A 22,510-nucleotide genomic window follows, 5' to 3' on the forward strand; every position below is an offset into this window, starting at 1 on the left:
GAGGAGATGGAGACAGTGGAACATGTTCTATTTCAGTGCCAGAAATATGTGAGAGAAAAGGAGCGATTGTTATTAGATTTGAGGAGTAATTGGGTTGAAGAGCCAGGATTAAGTGAACTGCTGGAGAAATCTTCAGGGGATGTAGTATTTAATTATGGATTTCGTTTCGTTAGGGAGACGAGATTATTGGGTAGGATTTAGACCGTCACTGTCTCTGGTCCACACTCCAGTCCAGTTGGTGGCGGTAACGCACCTGAAAGTTGGTTGCCAACCGCCATATAACATCCACAGAAGAAGAAGAAGAAAAACGCACAAACAAAATGTGCGAACGCTATGATACCAAAAAAGAAGAAGAAGGGAGTTCTTGTTTATGGACGCACATGAGTTGGTTGAAATGTTTGAATAATGGTCTGGTTTAGTCGTACTTTTCTTCATACAAACATCTATTCAACATGAACATAGCAGAAAGTGGAGCAGTAGGCGATGCCATTACAGTGCACGATTTCTCCGAGAAGATTCTGGAGCAAACGGTTCACTTTCACGTCATGAAACTCAATGGGGGATTTTTCCTTTGGGTGGGCTCGAACCCTGTCTTGTCCAACTTGGCTGTTTCAATGGACAGTAAATTTGTGAGTAGCCTCCTGAAAATATATTGTTTCAAAGCAGACTAGCTAATAGAGATGGGTTGTTAGCTAGCTTCATCGTGTAATGTTGTTAGCTAACTACTGTAACGTTATTCTCGGCTCATGGCGCTATGTCCTATTTGTAATATAGCTAAACTATCTGTGTGTTTTATATATATTCAGGATTCGATGCCGCTGTCTACGTTAGTCCTGGGGGACCCATCGGACACCACTCCAAATTCATTGGCGCAGAGATTGAGTAAGCACCCTTTCATCCTGTCAATATCCTATCTTTCTCATGGGGATTGGCTGTATCAGAGAGGAAGAGGCGAGGCAAGAGGTTTTACTCTGCTCCAAATCAGTCCACGAAAATAAGACCACTAAGTGAGGAATTTTTGTATGGAGGACAATGTGTGTCGAATTTGGTAAACAAAAAATGTAATAGCTAATTTGCTACTTGAGGCTTATTTGATCAAATAAAAGTTTCGTAATGGTTAGGTTGACATGAATGTACTGATTTAAGTGGACCCACGTGGAATTTTGCCAACTGACTCCAAAACAATTTTATATCAGCATTGTGCCTGTTGTCATAGAAATAGATAGCTGTCACAGACGCTATAATGGCACAGATACAAAGATGAGTCCTCTTATCTATCGCTATGAGAGAGGGAGAGATTTTCTGAATTATAACGCTAAACTTAAAGGGATACAAGGAAATTATTTTTTAGTGTAAGGGTGCCAATATATTTGGCCGCATCAGTATGTACAGGATTTCATGTCTGTAGCTCAAACGGGACAGAATATATGGTTGTTCAAAGTTTTCAGTTGATTACTATAGCGCCCCCCTTGGCCCAATTAGTGTAACTTTGTAAATGCCGGATCTCTGGCAAGACTCATCATTCACCCACGTTTTGTCAAAATCAGGCCAGTGGTGTCTGAGATCACGTGTGACTTACATATGTACTAACGTGTACATATGAATGGAGGGAGACAGATCGATAGTCCCCCTCGATTTCATTGTGGGGTACAACAAACCATCTATTCATCCACACTCACACATAAATGCACACAGTCTGTGTATGTCATGAATTTCTAGATTTTGGTAATTGCTGAGTTAGTTTGTTCAAACTCATCCAAGTAAAGAAGGGGAAGCTAGATATTTGATCCCTGATGCCTCTATTGTTACACAACACGAGGCTACTAACATCAAAATGACGTGATGCCAATTTTAGGCTGCCACAACTGTTTTTACAGTCAAATCTGTCTAACCATCATTTATACAGTGATTTAGTTGATGGCTATATGTTATTCAGAACAATGACCGAAAGCTAGACGCTTAAACCACTAACCAGTATTATGCTTTATTGTTGGTGTCAGTTTTTCACAATCTGAAACATCACTAACCCAGCTGTCCTCTGTCTCCTTTGTGTTCCAGCTAAAAGGACTAAGAAACAGGTGTATGTGAGCTACAGCCTGCCCATGACTGACTCCAACCTGTCTCTGCTGGTAGAGAAGAGGATAAAGAAAGAGATGGAAGTTCACCCTGACAAGTTTTAACCTTTTACTAGTTTAATTTGTTTTGTACCGAAATAATACAAGGGAAAGAAAAACAAAATTACCTGTCTGGACTGTTCTGTAGATTGCTGTTTTAGCACTCATGAGTGAGATCTAACCAGAGACGGTCTCTGTGTAGAAGCAGCAGACACACACACACACACACACACACACTATATTTTCTGTGCCCACTGCCCGCAAACTCAGTCTACAGACATGTATCACCTCCAATAGTTCATTTATTTACATAATCAACGGGTTTATTATCAAAACAACATTTATGGCTTTAAAATTGACAAGTGCATCATATTTTTTTTAAACAACACTTAGAAAATATTAGTGGTTGACAATCAATCACTCATGGAATTTCATTTATTTTACCACAACATTTCATCGCTGAAAACATTTACAATCTAACAAATAAACAATACAAGGTGTCCATCATGTCAAAATATGTGCCATTTGCTTCAAATATGGTTCATGGTAGAAATGTATAGAGGATACTTGGCCTTTTAAGGTCATCTAGACACATCGTGTGACAAAATCTTCTATGAAAACTATTTGATATGCATAGTACATAAAACATGATAGTCCATGCATTATCAATGAATGGCACATTAATACATACATTACATTTGGTATTCAATCATTTGTATGTTACAGAGTATAAAGTTTGTATACAAACACTGTCAGTCACAGCTATTCTAACTAGATCACACTATTGCACTATAACTTAATCTATTCTAGACACTAACAATTTCAAAACCCCTATAGATATTGTGATTCATGGCATGGCCAGACATTATTTAACCGTGCTAGAGAAACAGGTTTAAACCAGTCCTAAAAACAGCAATATACTAACATTATTTACCAGGGAGAGGAAAAGGTGAAAATTAGCTAAATTAGAGATATTTCAAGCAACATGAATGCCCTTGGCAACATGACAAAAATAAATACTGAATTACTGATAGATTATTTTCAAAGTCGCCTGTCCAGTTGAAATCAGAGGAGGTTTTTAAAAACTGAACAACCATTGTGATAAAGCCATTCAGAAGCTGAGATGTTTCATAGCGGAAACAGACTGTGTCGCAAATGGCACCCTATTCCCTATGTAGGGCACTGCTTTATGATCAAAACTCTAAAGTAGTGAACTATGTAAGGAATAGGCTGCTATTTGGGACACACACATACTAGTAACTAACTGGTCATTAGTATTGTCCACTCAACACTCAGTGCCTTAGATTTTCCATAGAATATGGAAATAAAAATACAATAAAAAGGTCCAAAGTTCAAACTAATTTCTATAGCCATCAGTTTCTTTAGGTTTCCGGCTGTCATTCACATATAATTGTGTCGTCATTCACCAACATTAATGGGAGCTGCAGTACTCAGTTTTCTTAAGTCTTTACATTGATTCCACTACTACTAAGGATAAAGTGCCAAGTTTGGACTTTTGACAGGGGAGTGAGAGGCACAAATGAACCCATCAGGTAGGCTACAGTATATAGGCCTGACTTCTCCTTTTATTCAATTTCGAGTGCAGCAGTTTCACCCAAAATCTGTGCCTCAAAGAAGTTGGCTGACAAATATTTGATTGAACTTTGAATTTTAATGCAAAAAGTTACACTAATAGAATTTGAAATGCATAGAGCACACATCACTGTTGAAAGACATTTCGAATGAAATATAGAATACCATGTCTGCTCTGCTGCTCTTTACATTTGTCTCTCTCTGTGTTTAGAGTACACCACTCTGCTTATACCTTACAACAGACACCATGACATCCCTCCTCAGCATGGAACCATGCTGGGACCATGGTACCTGTTAGACACACTGCCAACCCTTGGCAACATTTACCCTATGGCCACTAATACATGTAAGTCAATGTAATGAGTTTCTGTTCATTGCAAAGATATACACAGGTGTGTGAAAAATTCCATATTTTGTTTCAAGAATATCCTGTTCTATTGCAGGCCCTCAAAGACTTACTAAATCATATTGAGTGTCTGAAATAGTACCCTATTCCCTATATAGTGCACTATATGCACGCCCTGGTCAGAAGTAGTATACTATATAGGGAATAGGGTGGAATTTAGGATGCAAACATAATCACTACTCTACAGGCTATCTGCTAATCCATCACCTCATTACATTACCACCCATTAAACCTCCAGGTAAAGATGCCTTCTTGGGGTGTCTGAACAGTAATGCCTTATTTTTCATTTTTGGGTTTTGTCCAAATCTTGGATGTCCATGACCTCAATTTCCACCTTTCTCACAAACGAGACGTTGAAGGATTGTGTCACAAGACTAATGAGAGGGTAATTATTTCTTGATTAAACCAACCGGAAGGTTTTTAAAGTTTTAAAATGAAAGAGTTCCTCATGGAAGAATCTGACAAGCAGGACTGAATGAATGAGAACAGTCATGATGGTGACCAGGAGTGGGGCAGCTCCTTTGGGACAGTTCCAGCTATCCCCACAGCACAGTCCTGTCCTATCCTCTGTCTGTGTGTCAGGGGGGAGTGTGGGTTTGCTGCTACGATGACCCTCCCACCACTATACTATTACTGATCACCTCCCCTCCGGTAGCATACGCATACGCATACGACGTAGGTACTGCTGCAAGAGCAGGAGCCGCTGCTGCTGTGGTGCCCCCGGTGGCCGTAAGACGCAGCGGCGTGTCGTGGACGCGGGAGTATAAATCCCTATCCCCAGGCTTGGTGAGAAGGAGGTGCTGTTCTCCAGGCCGATGGGTGAGCAGGGGCTGGCGGGTGTAGCTCTCCCCGTCCACGAGGCTCTCTGGCAGGGGTTGGTTGCGTGGTTCGGGCAGCAGTAGCAGGCAGATGATACACAGCAGGGTGCAGGCGGCGAAGATCATGTGGTGCAGGAAGTAGCCCTTCTGGTTGTGGAGCTCCATGATAGGGGCCGTCAGCATGCCGAAACCAGCACTGGCCAGGACCAGGCCCAGACCACCACCCCTTAGGAGGGAGGGAGACAAAGAGGGAGAGTTATGATTCAGGAACCACTAGCCAAACACTGAAACCAGACACAGCATACAAAAGATCAGACTCAGACACAAGCAGAAAACACTATCTAGATTCTCAACCTGGAATCAGGGGTACACGTAACATAGTAATAGTAAATCCGGCACACTCCAATTAGTATGATATGTGACGTTTCGTATGGTATGTATTAATTTGTGGATGTCCATCATCCATTTCCTATGATATGTTACAAAGTATAATTCGTATGATATTTTACGAATTCCAATTTATACAATTTGTTGCGAATTCGCAAAACGTATGATATGATACGAATTTCAATTTGTTGTGGCTAACGTTAGCTAGGTGGCCAATGTTAGCTAGGCTAGGGGTTAGGGTTAAGGTTAGGAGTTAGGGTTAAGATTAGGGGAAGGGTTAGCTAACATGCTAAGTAGTTGCAAAGTAGCTAAAATGTAGTAAGTAGTTGCAAAGTTGCTAAAATTGTCCGTGATGAGATTGGAACATGCAACCTTTGGGTTGCGAGACATTCGCATTATATGCCTACCTTGACCAACCACTCTACCATTGTTTTTGCCTTAAGTAACCTTCTGTCTTATGGAACCATACCAAACGTAACGTATCACACTAATTTGAGTGTCTCTGCCTTATGTTTACTATGTTACGTCTAGTCTATGAGACCAGGCGGAGATTCTAGAACAGTTGTCTCTGTCAAATTGCATTTATATGACACATACAGACTACACCACAAGATGGCGGTGGTAGGCCATTCTAACACATATGTCCTGCCAAGTACATATGTGTTAGAATGGCCTACCACCGCCATCTTGTGGGTCTGTATGTGTCATATAAATGCAATTTGACAGAGACAACTGTTCTAAATCTCCGCCTGGTCTCATAGACTAGACGTAACATAGTAAACATAAGGCAGAGACACTAAATAGTGTGATACGTTACGTTTGGTATGGTTCCATAAGACAGAAGGTTACTTAAGGCAAAAACAATGGTAGAGTGGTTGGTCAAGGTAGGCATATAATGCATTTTTTTTATTTTTTGTCATTTAGCAGACGCTCTTATCCAGAGCGACTTACAGGAGCAACTAGGGTTAAGTGCCTTGCTCAAGGGCACATCGACAGATTTTTCACCTAGTCGGCTCGGGGATTAGAACCAGGTGGGGCGGTAGGTAGCTTAGTGGTTAAGAAGCGTTGTGCCAGTAACTGAAAGGTCACTGGTTCTAATCCCCGAGCCGACTAGGTGAAAAATCTGTCGATGTGCCCTTGAGCAAGGCACTTAACCCTAGTTGCTCCTGGATAAGAGCGTCTGGTAAATGACCCCAAAAAAAAAAAAAAGAACCAGCGACCTTTCGGTTACTAGCACAACGCTCTTGACCACTAAGCTACCTGCCGACATCATTTTCAAATAAGTGTGTGTAGTTATAGGAATCCAATAACTGTTGGTGTGTGTGTGGGTGCGGTCAGACCATACATAGTGTGTGTGTGTGTTACCTGATGACGGTGGGAGTGATCTCAGCGCAGAAGAAGATGCTGAGGGTGCTGACGGCGTGAGAGGAGAACATTCCGATGATGGAAAACGCCACCGAGAACTTCCTGTTTAGTGTGTCCCTCAGAACTAACCAGACAAGAGAAACATGAGAGGAGGTGAGATACATTGTACATCATAAATATAAAAATGTAATTTACTGGGTCTAGTCATAATAGAAAACTGATCACGGAAAACAGTTGGTGTACAGGCCCGCCTTTAATTTTGTTTAACGACTGTTTTGTTGATTCTACAACACAAAATCAACAGATGGAGCATGAGCCTGGCCTGTAGCGCTGCAACCCAGAGCAACTGATTGGCATATTTTTTCAATCGGTCTGAGTGTGATTTTATAAAGTCAAATTGTACCTGTGTCATGGCGAAGGCTGTACTTCCCAATCACTGTATTCAAGGAAAGGTCATGGGTGGGGGAAGAAAAATAGTGAAAATGAGTATAGCCATTAGAAAATCTCATTATTTGTATGACAGATACAGATCTGATATAACGACAACAGAGTAATGATATAGAAAAGGGTATTCTCCTAGTAGTGACTTCTCTGAATCACTGGAATAAGTCCATTATCTGAGCATGTTGTTTGTGTATAACAGGATCAGAATATAATGGGATGTTATTGCTTTGTAAGTTCCCATGTAAAGAACTATTTGTGGATGGACTATGAGAGGGATGCTCACATTGGTCACTCGTTAAAACATCTGACAAAACGTGGGCTTTCAAAGGCCGACGGTTGACCTAAATGTTTATTTCTTGGACATAGAATTTCTGTGTGTGTGTGTGTGTGTTTCACGTGTGTGAAATGCATAACATGTTTGTCTGTACTCTACTCACAGTTGAGCAGGCCCAGCTGCAGTAGTGATGCCAGGGCAGTGATTATCATGAAGGTGAGGAGTCCGCCCCGACGACCCATGAACGCCACGGCCGGGCACAGCGCCAGGCAGGTTGCTACGGCGATGCCGGCCATGGTGTAGTAGTCGGCATGGAACATGGCCGACACAGGAGCCTCTGGGTCCATCATACTGCGGGCAAAACAGTGGTGGATACCGTACCCCGTCAGCCTACAGATACACACAACACATTATTAGCGAGAGCAAAACAGTGGTGGATACTGTACCATGTCAACCAGCAGAGAGAAAGACATGTAGCGGAGGTGAGTGGGACTGACGCCAGTATGATGAAGTAACTTAAAATCAGTGTCAAACTCCTCGTGGTCTAAGGGTTATGACATTGGTTCCCCAAGTGGGAGACCCGGGTTCAGATCCTACCAGTTACACACACACACCATCATTACTAGCAGCAAGACAGTGCTGGAAACCATATGCCATCAATCTAGAGGGAGAGACGCGCTGAACTAGTACGGAGCCTTGTCTTCATGGGGAACATAGCTCATGTGTAATTCATGTTCTGTTTGGCACATTGCCCTACGACTTTTACTCCTTATTGTTATTCATTATTTACTGTGTATTTATTCCTCATGTCACTATTTTTTATTTTTCATCTTTAACTCTGCATTGTTGGAAAGGACCCGAAAGTAAGCATTTCACTGTTAGTCTACACCAATTATTTGCGAAGCAAAATAAGATTTGACTTGATTTCACACAGCTGCACACACACACGCAAACACACACACAGAGAGAGAGAGACTTACGAGTTGACACAGAGCACCACGATGTTCTTCCACAGGTTTCTGGTGCTGGTCATCTTGACGATGCAGGTCCTCTTTGGCTTCTTATGAAGCTCAAGCTCCAGCTCTGGTGGTGAGACACGACACACTGTAAGACCTTCCCACTGGCAGGGAAGCAACACACACACACACACACACACACACACACACAGACAGACTCCACAGTAATGTTCTGTGGGTGGATGTGTGTATGAGATCTGAAACAAAACACTTTATTTTATTGATCCAGCAGTACCTATTAATCTGCTCCCTGCTTTAAAATATTTTCTCATAGTTTAAAGGTGTGTGTGTGTGTCTGGGATTAAGACGTGCATATACAGTGGGGAAAAAAAGTATTTAGTCAGCCACCAATTGTGCAAGTTCTCCCACTTAAAAAGATGAGAGATGCCTGTAATTTTCATCATAGGTACACGTCAACTATGACAGACAAACTGAGAAAAAAAAATCCAGAAAATCACATTGTAGGATTTTTAATGAATTTATTTGCAAATTATGGTGGAAAATAAGTATTTGGTCACCTACAAACAAGCAAGATTTCTGGCTCTCACAGACCTGTAACTTCTTCTTTAAGAGGCTCCTCTGTCCTCCCCTCGTTTCCTGTATTAATGGCACCTGTTTGAACTTGTTATCAGTATAAAATACACCTGTCCACAACCTCAAACAGTCACACTCCAAACTCCACTATGGCCAAGACCAAAGAGCTGTCAAAGGACACCAGAAACAAAATTGTAGACCTGCACCAGGCTGGGAAGACTGAATCTGCAATAGGTAAGCAGCTTGGTTTGAAGAAATCAACTGTGGGAGCAATTATTAGGAAATGGAAGACATACAACACCACTGATAATCTCCCTCGATCTGGGGCTCCACGCAAGATCTCACCCCGTGGGGTCAAAATGATTACAAGAACGGTGAGCAAAAATCCCAGAACCACACGGGGGGACCTAGTGAATGACCTGCAGAGAGCTGGGACCAAAGTAACAAAGCCTACCATCAGTAACACACTACGCCGCCAGGGACTCAAATCCTGCTGTGTCCCCCTGCTTAAGCCAGTACATGTCCAGGCCCGTCTGAAGTTTGCTAGAGTGCATTTGGATGATCCAGAAGAGGATTGGGAGAATGTCATATGGTCAGATGAAACCAAAATATAACTTTTTGGTAAAAACTCAACTCGTCGTGTTTGGAGTACAAAGAATGCTGAGTTGCATCCAAAGAACACCATACCTACTGTGAAGCATGGGGGTGGAAACATCATGCTTTGGGGCTGTTTTTTCTGCAAAGGGACCAGGACGACTGATCCGTGTAAAGGAAAGAATGAATGGGGCCATGTATCGTGAGATTTTGAGTGAAAACCTCCTTCCATCAGCAAGGGCATTGAAGATGAAACGTGGCTGGGTCTTTCAGCATGACAATGATCCCAAACACACCGCCCGGGCAACGAAGGAGTGGCTTCGTAAGAAGCATTTCAAGGTCCTGGAGTGGCCTAGCCAGTCTCCAGATCTCAACACCATAGAAAATCTTTGGAGGGGAGTTGAAAATCCGTGTTGCCCAGCGACAGCCCCAAAACATCACTGCTCTAGAGGAGATCTGCATGGAGGAATGGGCCAAAATACCAGCAACAGTGTGTGAAAACCTTGTGAAGACTTACAGAAAACGTTTGACCTGTGTCATTGCCAACAAAGGGTATATAACAAAGTATTGTCACACGTAACGAGTGGAGGACAGAGGAGCCTCTTAAAGAATAAGTTACAGGTCTGTGAGAGCCAGAAATCTTGCTTGTTTGTAGGTGACCAAATACTTATTTTCCACCATAATTTGCAAATAAATTCATAAAAAATCCTACAATGTGATTTTCTGGATTTTTTTCTCAATTTGTCTGTCATAGTTGACATGTACCTATGATGAAAATTACAGGCCTCTCTCATCTTTTTAAGTGGGAGAACTTGCACAATTGGTGGCTGACTAAATACTTTTTTCCCCCACTGTATACTGCATGGCCAGCTGCAAACCAGGGGTGTGTGTAGACACTGATGGAATAAGTGTGGTTCCGTTTAACTCAGGGTCTCTCCTCGCTCTGCCTCTCCATCTCTCCTCTTTCTCTCTACTTCTCCATCTCCCCTCTTTCTCTCCACCTCTCCCCTCTGTGTATCACCACCTACCACCTCTCTATCTCTCCTCTCTCCACCTCTCTTCTTTCTCGATGTCTCTCTACTTCTTCCTCTCCATCTTCCTCACCTGCTAGAATGCCGCTGGGTTCAGTTGTCATGTCGACCTGGTTCTTCCTGGCGATGCGGAGCATCATGGCTTTAGAGCGGCGGTAGTGCTGCGTGGCCAGGAGCCAACGCAGGGACTCTGGGAAGATCCTACAGAGAGAAGTAAACATGAGAAAGAGAGAGAGAATGACAGAAGGGAAATGAGAGAAAGATGGTATTGTCTGAGCATGCAGTGTGTAGTGTACTGTTTAAGCCGAAACCTGGTCCTGATGAGCAAGTCTTTATAGGCCGGTGGCAAGGCCCACACATTTTTTAGATACCCCTACCCAAAGTAGAACAAAACACCATGTTTTTTCACATCCCTAATGTCTCCCATTTATTAAATGGATGGTTGTGTCAAAATATTTTACTGCAAAAGTGGTTAAATTTATAGATATTGTGCCACAACCCCTAAACTAAAAAAGTGCTTAATAATGCCTGGCTGGAGGGGGGATGGACCGCAAAAGCTCATGTATCCTACTGTACATACACAAACGGATATCTTAATGCATAGACCTGTAAACACAGAGATACAACAGGTGGAAATGTCAACTATGAATATTTATGATGAATGTAAGCTTTACTTTTGGTAGCTGATTAATAGACAACTTTCCAAGTCAAATTTCCTCTCATTCACTGCTGTATGGTCCTGCCTGACAAGAATACATACAGTTACACATGTTTTTTGATGTTGTGGCTATGGTAATCTGCTCTAAGGGAAACAAGTGGGTTCAGACATCGGAATTAGATTTTTTGGGGTTCAAGGTTCCTTCCCACTGGGCACAGACGTCAATTCAACTTGTATTCCACATTGGTTCAACGTCATTTCATTGAAATGACACGGAAACAACATTGATTCAGTGGGTTGAAGGATTTTGTTACTTAAGCCCCTACTCTTGTAATTAAAGTCAGGGGCCACCACAGATGATGTTTGGGGCCACCATGGATTTTGACTCAAATACAATATGGTGTCAACAATCCAATATGGCTGCCGTAGTACCATTTGATGGAGGTTAAATCACCTTTTAATATGAATTTTAGAGATGAGAGGCATTTTTTCAGAATTGTGTACAACACTCATGCCCACAAAGACTGTTTTGGTGTAATTTTATTCTGAATCCAATATGGCCAAACACCTTCCCCTGCATATACGTTGCCATTGTTTATTTTGTATTGTGTTATTCTGTCTTTTAAAAGGGTTCATTAAGTCTCTTTGTATATCTAGGACTATGAGTGGCACTGCCAAGCCTCTGAAATGTTTGATTAGCTGAAGCCAAATAGCTTTTCAATGTGTGTTCATGTTTAAATCTTTGTAAGGGTCCCAGAGATAAAACGTACATTTTGTATTACCATATCATTTTTGTACGTTCTCTATAGTTATGTACTTGAAAATGTATCAATTGACCAATTCGGCACATTTGGGAAGACTTGATACAAAATAGTCCAGTATTGCAATGCTTTACTTGATCAATCTGAAACTTTGCACACACACTAAACTGCAATATTATATTGTGGCCTTTCTCTTGCATTTCAAAGATGATTGAACAAAAAAAATAATAGAAAACGCATGTGTTATATCTAATGTGTTATATTCTCCTACATTCATTTCACATTTCCACAAACGTCAAAGTGTTTCCTTACAAATGGTATCAAGAATATACATATCCAGGCAGTTAGATTTGGGTATGTCATTTTAGGCGAAAATTGAAAACAAGGGTCAGATCCTTAAGAGGTTAAATAGAGGTTACTTAGAGTGTAGGTCATAGACTACGACTAAGAAGCATTATGGGGGACGTAGCACAGCTCCACACACATACAGTTGAAGTTGGAAGTTTACATACACCTTAGCCAAATACATTTAAACTCGGTTTTCCACAATTCCTGACATTTAATCCTAGTAAAAATTCCCTGTCTTAGGTCAGTTAGGATCACCACTTTATTTTAAGAATGTGAAATGTCAGAATAATAGTAGACAGAATGATTTGATTTTATTCCTTTCATCACATTCCCAGTGGGTCAGAAGTTTACATACACTCAATTAGTATTTGGTAGCATTGCCTTTAAATTGTTTAACTTGGGTCAAACGTTTCGGGTAGCCTTCCACAAGCTTCCCACAATAAGTTGGGTGAATTTTGGCCCATTCCCCCTGACAGAGCTGGTGTAACTGAGTCAGGTTTGTAGGCCTCCTTACTCGCACACGCTTTTTCATTGAGGTCAGGGCTTTGTGATGGCCATTCCAATACCTTGACTTTGTTGTCGTTAAGCCATTTTGCCACAACTTTGGAAGTATGCTTGGGGTCATTGTCCATTTGGAAGACCCATTTGCGACCAAGCTTTAACTTCCTAACTGATGTCTTGAGATGTTGCTTCAATATATCCACATAATTTTCCTTCCTCATGATGCCATCTATTTTGTGAAGTGCACCAGTCCCTCCTGCAGCAAAGCACCCCCACAGCATGATGCTGCCACCCGCGTGCTTCACGGTTGGGATGGTGTTCTTCGGCTTGCAAGCCACCCCCTTTTTCCTCCAAACATAACGATGGTCATTATGGCCAAACAGTTCTATTTTTGTTTCATCAGACCAGAGGACATTTCTCCAAAAAGTACGATCTTTGTCCCCATTTGCAGTTGTAAACCGTAGTCTGGGTTTTTTATGGCGGTTTTGGAACAGTGGCTTCTTCCTTGCTGAGCGGCCTTTCAGGTTATGTCGATATAGGACTCGTTTTACTGTGGATATAGATACTTTTTAACCTGTTCCCTCCAGCATCTTCACAAGGTCCTTTGCTGTTGTTCTGGGATTGATTTGCACTTTTCGCACCAAAGTACGTTAATCTCTAGGAGACAGAATCCGCCTCCTTCCTGAGCGGTATGACGGCTGCATGGTCCCATGGTGTTTATACTTGCGTACTATTGTTTGTACAGATTAACGTGGTACCGTCAGGCATTTGGAAATTGCTCCCAAGGATGAACCAGACTTGTGGAGGTCTACAATTTTGTTTTCTGAGGTCTTGGCCGATTTCTTTTGATTTTCCCATGATGTCAAGCAAAGAGGCACTGAGTTTGAAGGTAGGCCATGACATCATTTTCTGGAATTTTCCAAGCTGTTTAAAGGCACAGTCAACTTAGTGTATGTAAACTTCTGACCCACTGGAATTGTGATACAGTGAATTATAAGTGAAATAATCTGTCTGTAAACAATTGTTGGAAAAATGACTTGTGCCATGCACAAAGTAGATGTCCTAACCGACTTGCCAAAACTACAGTTTGTTAACAAGAAATGTGTGGAGTGGTTGAAAAACGAGTTTTAATGACTCCAACCTAAGTTTATGTAAACTTCCGACATCAACTGTATACAGTACATTTGAAGATCGTCCCTGGGCTTTGTGGACAGTAAAGGGGTTGCAGAGGAGGTAGAGCTGGCCAAGCATGGTGCTCAAAGGCCAATATCTCACAGTCAATACCCAGCCACCATACTGATGACATACAGCATCTTTGTTTAAATTTGACCATCCTAAGGGGCCTCTTGTTTGCTATAGATGGCATATGTCTTTAAAGGGATGTTGGGGTTACTGCACAGTTTCCCAGACCAATGTAGAAGTCTCTCTAATGTGAGAGCTCATTCTTTACATGTGAGTCCAGTTCAGGTATCACATGGGCTGGCCAGCCATGGTTGGTAGCAAAATGGATACCTATGAGGGCAATGCACGCCAGCACTTTCTAGATGGAATTTTGGCTGTCGAATGGCCTCATGACCTGTGGCAGTCCAGTTCCATGGTGTCTCTGTCATTAGTAACTGCCAGACGGGAGGACTTATGGTTGAGTGGGCCTATCGAGGACAGTTCTGGGAGATTCAGGATAGCATTGACATTGGAGAGGTGCAATTCCTATCATATTATGTGAAGGCCTAGTAAGTTGATGGCATTTCTTGTCAATGAGTGTCTGGTTGTGTTGGTTCATTGTAGTGAACACCTGCCTTATGTGCTTGTCATCATGTGTGGTTGCATCCTACACATACAGTGCCTTCGGAAAGTCTTCAGAACCCTTGACTTTTTCCACATTTTGTTACGTTAGAGCCTTATTCTGAAATGACTTAAATAAATAAAAATCCTCAGCAATCTACACACAAAACCCCATAATGACAAAGCGAAAACAAGTTTTTAGAAATTTTACCAAATTTCTAAAATGTAGAAACAGAAATACCTTATTTACATAAGTATTCAGACCCTTTGCTATGAGACTCGAAATTGAGCTCAGGTGCATCCTGTTTCCATTGATCATCCTTGAGATGTTTCTACAACTTGATTGGAGTCCACCTGTGGTCAATTCAATTGATTGGACATGATTTGGAAAGGCACACACCTATGTAAGGTCCTCTGTGGAGATGGGAGAACCTTCCAGAAGGCAACCATCTCTGCAGCACTCCACCAATCAGGCCTTTATGGTAAAGTGGCCAGACGGAAGCCACTCCTTGGTAAAAGGCACATGACAGCCCGCTTGGAGTTTGCCAAAGGGCACCTAAAGACCATGAGAAACAAGATTCTCTGGTCTGATGAAACCAAGATTGAACTCTTTGGCCTGAATGCCAAGCGTCGAGTCTGTAGGAAACCTGGCACCATCCCTATGGTGAAGCATGGTGGTGGCAGCATCATGCTGTGGGGATGTTTTTCAGCGGCAGGGACTGGGGGACTAGTCAGGATCGAGGAAAATATGAACGGAGCAAAGTACAGAGAGATCCTCAATGAAAACCGGCTCCAGAGCTCTCAGGACCTCAGACTGGGGCAAAGGTTCACCTTCCAACAGGACAATGACCCTAAGCATACAGCCAAGACAACGCAGGAGTAGCTTTGGGACAAGTCTCTGAAAGCCCGGACTTGAACCTGATCGAACATCTCTGGAGAGACCTGAAAATAGCTGTGTAGCAACGCTCCCCATCCAACCTGACAGAGCTTGAGAGGATCTGCAGAGAAGAATGGGAGAAACTCCCTAAATACAGGTGTGCCAAGCTTGTAGCATCATACCCAAGAAGACTTGAGGCTATAATCGCTGCCAAAGGTGCTTCAACAAAGTACTGAGTAAAGGGTCTGAATACTTATGTAAATGTAATATTTCAGTTTATTATCTTTAATACATTAGCAAAAATTTCTAAAAACCTGTTTTTGCTTTGTCATTATGGGGTATTGTGTGTAAATTGATTAGGGAAAATAACTATTTTATCAATTTTAAAATAAGGCTCTAACATAACAAAATGTGGAAAAAGTCAAGGGGTCTGAATACTTTCCGAAGGCACTGTACTCCATAATGTCACCAAGTCAACATACAGCAACTCCATGGCAGACAGACAGGATGGTGGACATGGTTTTCTGGAAAAAGCAATGTGCCAGCTCAACCTGAACTGCATAAGAGTGCACTGAAACATCCCAATGTGGACCACTAATGCAGTGAGCCAGCGGAAAGTCATGTTGGATTCAGGAAGCCGTAATGGACAAGCCATGAATCAAAGCTCACTTTTAAATGATAAGGAGGTGACTTAAGAGCACAAGTTGTACCACAGTGGGGGCAAGATGTAGAGTTAGGGAGAGTCCAGGGTTGGATTTGCTTTCCTTTCGTTGGAGCCTCCGAGTTGCCTCATTAATCCTCAAAGAGGCTCGTAACTGGGAATACTAGTTGTTGCCATGCCAAGCAGTCTGCTGCCTTTTCTACACTGAAAAAATATATAAACGCAACATGTAAAGTGTTGGTCCCATGTTTCATGAGCTGAAATAAAAGATTGAAGAAATGTTCCATACACACAAAAAGCTTATTTCTCTCAAATTTTGTGCACACATTTGTTTACATCCCTGTTAGTGAGTATTTCTCCTTTGCCAAGATAATCCATCCACTTGACAGGTGTGGCATATCAAGATGCTGATCATTGTGCTGGGGACAATAAAAGGCCACTCTAAAATGTGCAGTTTTGTCATACAACACAATGCCACAGATGTCTCAAGTTTTGAGGGAGCGTGCAATTGGCATGCTGACTGCTGGAATGTCCACCAGAGCTGTTGCCAGAGAATTGAATGTTAATTTCTCTACCATAAGCCACCTCCAACGTCATTTTTTGAGAATTTGGCAGTACGTCCAACTGGCCTCACAACCACAGATCACGTGTATGGCGTCGTGTGGGTGAGCGGTTTGCTGATGTCAACGTTGTGAACAGAGTGATCCATGGTGGCGGTGGGGTTATGGTATAGGCAGGCATAAGCTACGGACAATGAACACAATTGCATTTTATCGATGGCAATTTGAATGCACAGAAATACCGTGACGCGATCCTGAGGCCCATTGTGAGGCCCATTTTTTTAAAGGTATCTGTGACCAACAGTCATGTGAATTCCATAGATTAGGGCCTAATGAATGTATTCAATTGACTGATTTCCTCATATGAACTGTAACAGTAAAATCTTTGAAATTGTTCCATGTTGCGTTTATATTTTTGTTCAGTATATATCCAGACAAAGGTGTTTGAGTGTAATTATGGCAAGCATATTGGATTCCCAACAAAGTTGAATTGCACATAAATAGTATTGAGGTCATAAGAACAGTACACAAATCTGAAAGCTTTTCTATATACAGATGATTTACCCACCATTTAATGGTATCATGGCAGCCATATTAGATTTTGGGTGAAATCTAGGGGGGCCCCCCTAATGTAGAAGAGGAAACTTTAACTGAAAAAAAAAAGACAATTTTCAGTGTCTGAGCCCACTTGTTTTTCTTAGAGCCGATTAGATTACCATAGCCACAACATTGAAACATGTGTAACTGTATGTATGTTTGTCAGGCAGGACCATACAGCAGTGAATGACAGCAAATTTGACTTGGAAAGTTGTCTATTAATCAGCTACCAGAAAGTAAAGCTTACATTCATCATAATTATTCATAGATATACATTTACGCCTATTGTATCTGTGTGTTTACAGGTCTATATTTCCAAGATGCATTAAGATATCCTAATGCTGTTTTTTGTTTATGTAGTGCAGACAACTGAATACTTGTATTTCAAATTTTAGCAATATCAGAGCTTGCAATATTGGGTTACATGAGCTTATATGGCCAATCCCCACTCCAGCCAGGCATTATTCTGCACCTTTTGAGTTTAGGTGGTATGTCACAATATCTATCAATTTAACCACTTTTGCAGTCAAATACATTTACACAACCATCCATTTTATAAATGGAGACATAAGAGATGTGAGAAAACATGGTTGTGTTTTGTTCTACCTCGGGTAGGGCTATCCTTTTTGAGGACTGGCCACTAGCATATTAACCTCTAACCCCACAGCATGGTGGAATCCCTGGGGTTTTCTCGTTTGGGAAAAAGTCTGTCCTCTGTCCTCTTTCCTCCGTCCTCTCTTCTCTCTTCTGTGACACGGAAACTGATGAGTGATCGAGGAGAGTGTCAATTTGTTAATAGGCAAACGGAAGAGGGTCCTCCCCTCCTCGATAGCCACCTTTCATCGATAGGCTACTCGTGCATCCTATCGCAGAATAATTTTGAAATTTGCCACACCCACTCTGAATCAGCTTTTGTTTTGTCAGAGGAGAAAAACATGCACACGTTTAAAAACAATATGCTACTTATAGTTTTATCTATAAACTGTCTTGCACAACTAACTTAATTTGTTTTGAGCACTTTACACATTTATTTTGGTATCCACCCCTATAAACGTAATTTGCTTAATGACGCGAGAGTGGAGAAGAACGGTCTCATTTCAAGCAAGCGCATTTCCATCCACGTTCACTCTCCTCGCCGACTCCCCTCGATTAACTTAGATTTTTTACAAAAGGAGGCGAGAGAGGATGGAAGAGAGAGGATGCAGGAGGTGAACAAATCTAATTGATAAAAGGCCCGTCAGTGGACTGAGCTACTTCATGAGTGGGAGTGGCCACTCACTAAGTTGGTGTGGCTATCCCCTCAGTGGGCAGGACTCCATGGTACTTCTAATTTCAACCTCTAACTCTAGCATGTTTGTCTCAACAGAATGGTGGTAACATGGAAGACATTTGGGTGGGGCTCTTTACCAGACGTAGGGCAACATCAGGATGAAGGGGCAGATGATGATGATCTGCAGGACCTGCCAGTCATCCTGGACCGGCCAATCACGACAAAGAGCCACCACCCCGGGCATCACCAGCTGCCCGCCCACCATGAGGAAACTGGCCACCATGGTCATGGAAAAACGCCAGCCTGGCAGGCACAGCTCAATCCCTATGGAGGAGAGGGGGAGAGAGAGAGGGGGAGAGAGGTTAGACATATAGCCAGCATGGCCATGGAGAAAGGCCAGCTTGGCAGGCACAGCTCAATCTCCAGAGAGAGAGAGGGAGAGGGACAGAAGTTACAGCCAGAGAAATTGAGCGGGTTCAGTGATTTCAGTCTCAGAGCTTTTTGTATGTTCATGCTATAAAGGGCTTTTCATCCTACTGAGCAAAACCTAGCTGAGCCCAATTCAAACTGTACTGAGCTGGCCTGGTTACGCATCCACCATAGTTGCTGAAACAGAAAAGGACAATCTGAAAAAAATAGATCTGCACCTGAACAGTTTGGTTCGGGTAGGCACGATGGTGGGTAGGCTATAATGGCATACATCACTGCGGTATAGTGCTGTAGCTCTCTGATATAGCCTAGCTGTCTGTTCAAATACCTAAACGGTCTCAGCTACAACTCATTCCCTCAATTAATAATTGAATACCCCTCTGTGTCACAACTTTCCCTCAGAAGCCTGCAGTTAACCACCAGTTAATGATCAGTTAACAACCAGTGAACCATGAGCTCACCTAACTGTCAGAAATACACATTAGGGCCATTCTCAAGAGTTCAGTCAGTGAGCCATTTCACAGATACCGTCCCTTTCTTCCCTGATTGGGCTGTCATCTCATCCCCCTACCGGCTACTCTGTGGTACAGTCCAGATGGTCCACTCCAGATGGCAAGGTCTATTTGAAGGTGACCAGTAGGGGGGTGTAGGAGAGGGGGGCTCTTTGCTGTATGCTCACTAACCAGGGCTCATGTAATGTCACTTCCCGAGAGAGAGAGAGAGAGAGAGAGAGAGAGAGAGAGAGAGAGAGAGAGAGAGAGAGAGAGAGAGAGAGAGAGAGAGAGAGAGAGAGAGAGAGAGAGAGAGAGAGAGAGAGAGAGAGAGAGAGAGAGAGAGAGAGAGAGAGAGAGAGAGAGAGAGAGAGAGAGAGAGAGAGAGAGAGAGAGAGAGAGAGAGAGAGAGAGAGAGAGAGAGAGAGAAAGAAATTAGTCCTTTGGTCTGGTAGAGAACATTCCGATCCCCTCCAGCCTGTTTTCCCCGACAACCTGGTTCAGAGGTCAGCAGGTCATTGGGTCAGAGAGTTGTGAACCGGTTATTCTACAGCCTCTGTTGCTATAGCTACAACTCATCCCACAGACAACCTCAACAGGGAGCGCAGTGGGTGTTTTAATACAAGATGTTGCTCTATTCTGGGATGTCTGGGGGAAGGGGATACAGACACAGAGTGGGAAACACACACTGTCTGGGTTCAGATTCTCCATCCTTTTCCAGAAGTGTACACTTGCAAACTCTCTGTCATGGATCTATAGTAAACATTTTGAAAACTCCCTCCAACCAATGCTTACACCAATCTGATGTTTTTGAGAGAGAGAGAGAGAGAGAGAGAGAGTTTAGAATCCCTGGGGCTTTTTTACACACCTTAACACACACCTCCACCTTTTGTTCCAGCTGAGAGGGAGAAATACTGCTCTTGTGTTGATTACCTCACTGACCCCCCCTCTCCTAATCTCCTCTGCTCTCCCTCCCCTCCTCTGCTCTCCCCAAGGCTGATCCCTCTCTCTCCTCCTTTGCCCACTGCTCTCTTCTCAGCTGAAGAGGCTCTACCCTCAAAAGCTGCCACCCACACCCCCTGCCCTTGTTCCCCTGCTTCTCCTTTCACAAGGACGCAATCCTCTGACTAAGGCTGAAAGTGATCAGCTGCAGAGAGAAGAGAGAGAGATAGACTTACAGTGAGGGAAAAAAAGTATTTGATCCCCTGCTGATTTTGTATGTTTGCCCACTGACAAAGACATGATCAGTCTATAATTTTAATGGTAGGTTTATTTGAACAGTGAGAGACAGAATAACAACAACAAAATCCAGAAAAACGCAAGAGTCCTCTCTCCTCCGTGAACCGATTAGTGGTCGAGGAGTGTGTCATTTCGTTAGTAAGCCAAAGGAAGATAGTCCTCCCCTCCTCAATAGCATCCTTTTGGTGGGGAAGCACAAGTGTATCCTACCGTGGAAGAGTTCTGATCCACACCCCCTTTGAATCAGCTGTTGTATTGTCGGAGGAGAAAAGCATGCACACATTTAAAAACAATATGCTACTTATTTGTTATCACTTTACACATTTATTTTGGGATCCCCCCTGTAAAGTGGAGAAGGAGCTTCTCATTTCATTCAAGAGCATTTTTGTCCACGTTCACTCTCCTTGCCGCCTCTCCTCGATTATCTTTGACCTTTTTCAAAAGGAGACGAGAGTGAGCAAATTTTAATTGAGAAAAGGCCATAGAGACTGAAAAGGGGGGAGAAGTGTATTGCAGCATGGGAATATCTCTCCTCCCTCCTCCCCCCTCATGTCCTTTCCTCTCTCTAACTACACTAGGGAGGAGAGCTAGGAGTCAGCTGATACCTGAAGATTGAGAACACCCACTCCAACCTCCTGTACTGAGCTCCTCTCCCCTGGAGCCCAAACACACAGTTCTCTTTCTCGCTCTCTTTCTCTCTCTTGCACTCTCTTTCTCTGTGTGTGTGTATGTGTGATGAAAGTCTGTGCCCACTCAGCACAGCCCCCTCTTTTCAAACCTTACAGAATCAGACTCAGACCCAGAGCCCGAGCCCAAACCTCCTCCTCATTAGACATATACTGCAGCAGGCTGTATGACACCTAGTTTCATGTACTGCTCACAATGAAGATGCCTCGGGAAGAGCCTGGTATATCATCCCTTGCTAAATATAGCAGTAACCCCTGCTGCCTCCCCCCAAAATATAACAACCCCTTGGGTAGGTGTCATTATTTCAATGTGTATTGTTGGAAAAGGACCCGTAAGTAAACATTTCACTGTTTTTTACGAAGCATGTGACAAATAAAATTTGATTTGACACACACACACAAACACACATACACACAGTACTGTGAGTCAGGCAGGGAACTTTTGTTCCAGCTGAGAGGGAGAAAGACTGCTCGTGTTGATTACCTCACTGACCGCCCTCCTCTCCTCCCTCTCCTCCCCTCCTCTCCTAATCTCCTCTGCTCTCCCTCCCCTCCTCTGCTCTCCCCAAGGCTGATCCCTCTCTCTCCTCCCTCGCCCACTGCTCTCTTCTCAGCTGAAGAGGCTCTACCCTCAAAAGCTGCCACCCACACCCCCTGCCCTTGTTCCCCTGCTTCTCCTTTCACAAGGACGCAATCCTCTGACTAAGGCTGAAAGTGATCAGCTGCAGAGAGAAGAGAGAGATAGAGAGAGATAGACCTACAGTGAGGGAAGAAAGTATTTGATCCCCTACTGATTTTGTACGTTTGCCCAATGACAAAGACATGATCAGTCTATAATTTTGATGGTAGGTTTATTTGAACAGTGAGAGACAGAATAACAAAACAAAAATCCAGAAAAACGCATGTCAAAAATGTTATATATTGATTTGCATTTTAATGAGGGAAATAAGTATTTGACCCCTCTGCAAAACATTACTTAGTACTTGGTGGCAAAACCCTTGTTGGCAATCACAGATGTCAGACATTTCTTGTAGTTGGCCACCAGGTTTGCACACATCTCAGGAGGGATTTTGT

General features: G+C 42.8%; 2 protein-coding genes across 3 annotated transcripts in view; one reads left to right on the forward strand and one right to left on the reverse strand.

Annotated features, from left to right (window-relative positions):
* The first annotated feature begins 277 nt into the window (after window positions 1-277).
* LOC121540484 (proteasome assembly chaperone 4) lies at window positions 278-2,238 on the forward strand. Its single transcript, XM_041849389.2, has 3 exons — window positions 278-629; window positions 807-882; window positions 2,059-2,238. The coding sequence occupies exons 1-3, from the start codon at window positions 453-455 to the stop codon at window positions 2,178-2,180; spliced, it is 375 nt and encodes a 124-aa protein (XP_041705323.1). The 5' UTR covers window positions 278-452; the 3' UTR covers window positions 2,181-2,238.
* Window positions 2,239-2,531: 293 nt separating this feature from the next.
* Window positions 2,532-22,510, reverse strand: part of LOC121540483 (solute carrier family 22 member 23-like) — a 32,771-nt gene continuing 12,792 nt past the window's right edge. For both annotated transcript variants that reach the window (XM_041849387.2, XM_041849388.2), the window contains 7 exons: window positions 18,729-18,915; window positions 10,650-10,777; window positions 8,382-8,484; window positions 7,565-7,791; window positions 7,087-7,119; window positions 6,684-6,807; window positions 2,532-5,157 (listed from right to left, as the gene is read on the reverse strand). In XM_041849387.2, coding sequence (XP_041705321.2) covers window positions 4,716-5,157; window positions 6,684-6,807; window positions 7,087-7,119; window positions 7,565-7,791; window positions 8,382-8,484; window positions 10,650-10,777; window positions 18,729-18,915 — 1,244 coding nt within the window. In that variant the 3' untranslated portion in view covers window positions 2,532-4,715. The remainder of the gene's footprint in view (window positions 5,158-6,683; window positions 6,808-7,086; window positions 7,120-7,564; window positions 7,792-8,381; window positions 8,485-10,649; window positions 10,778-18,728; window positions 18,916-22,510) is intronic.

The sequence above is a fragment of the Coregonus clupeaformis genome, chromosome 26 (assembly GCF_020615455.1).
Source record: "Coregonus clupeaformis isolate EN_2021a chromosome 26, ASM2061545v1, whole genome shotgun sequence".
NCBI lineage: Eukaryota > Metazoa > Chordata > Actinopteri > Salmoniformes > Salmonidae > Coregonus > Coregonus clupeaformis.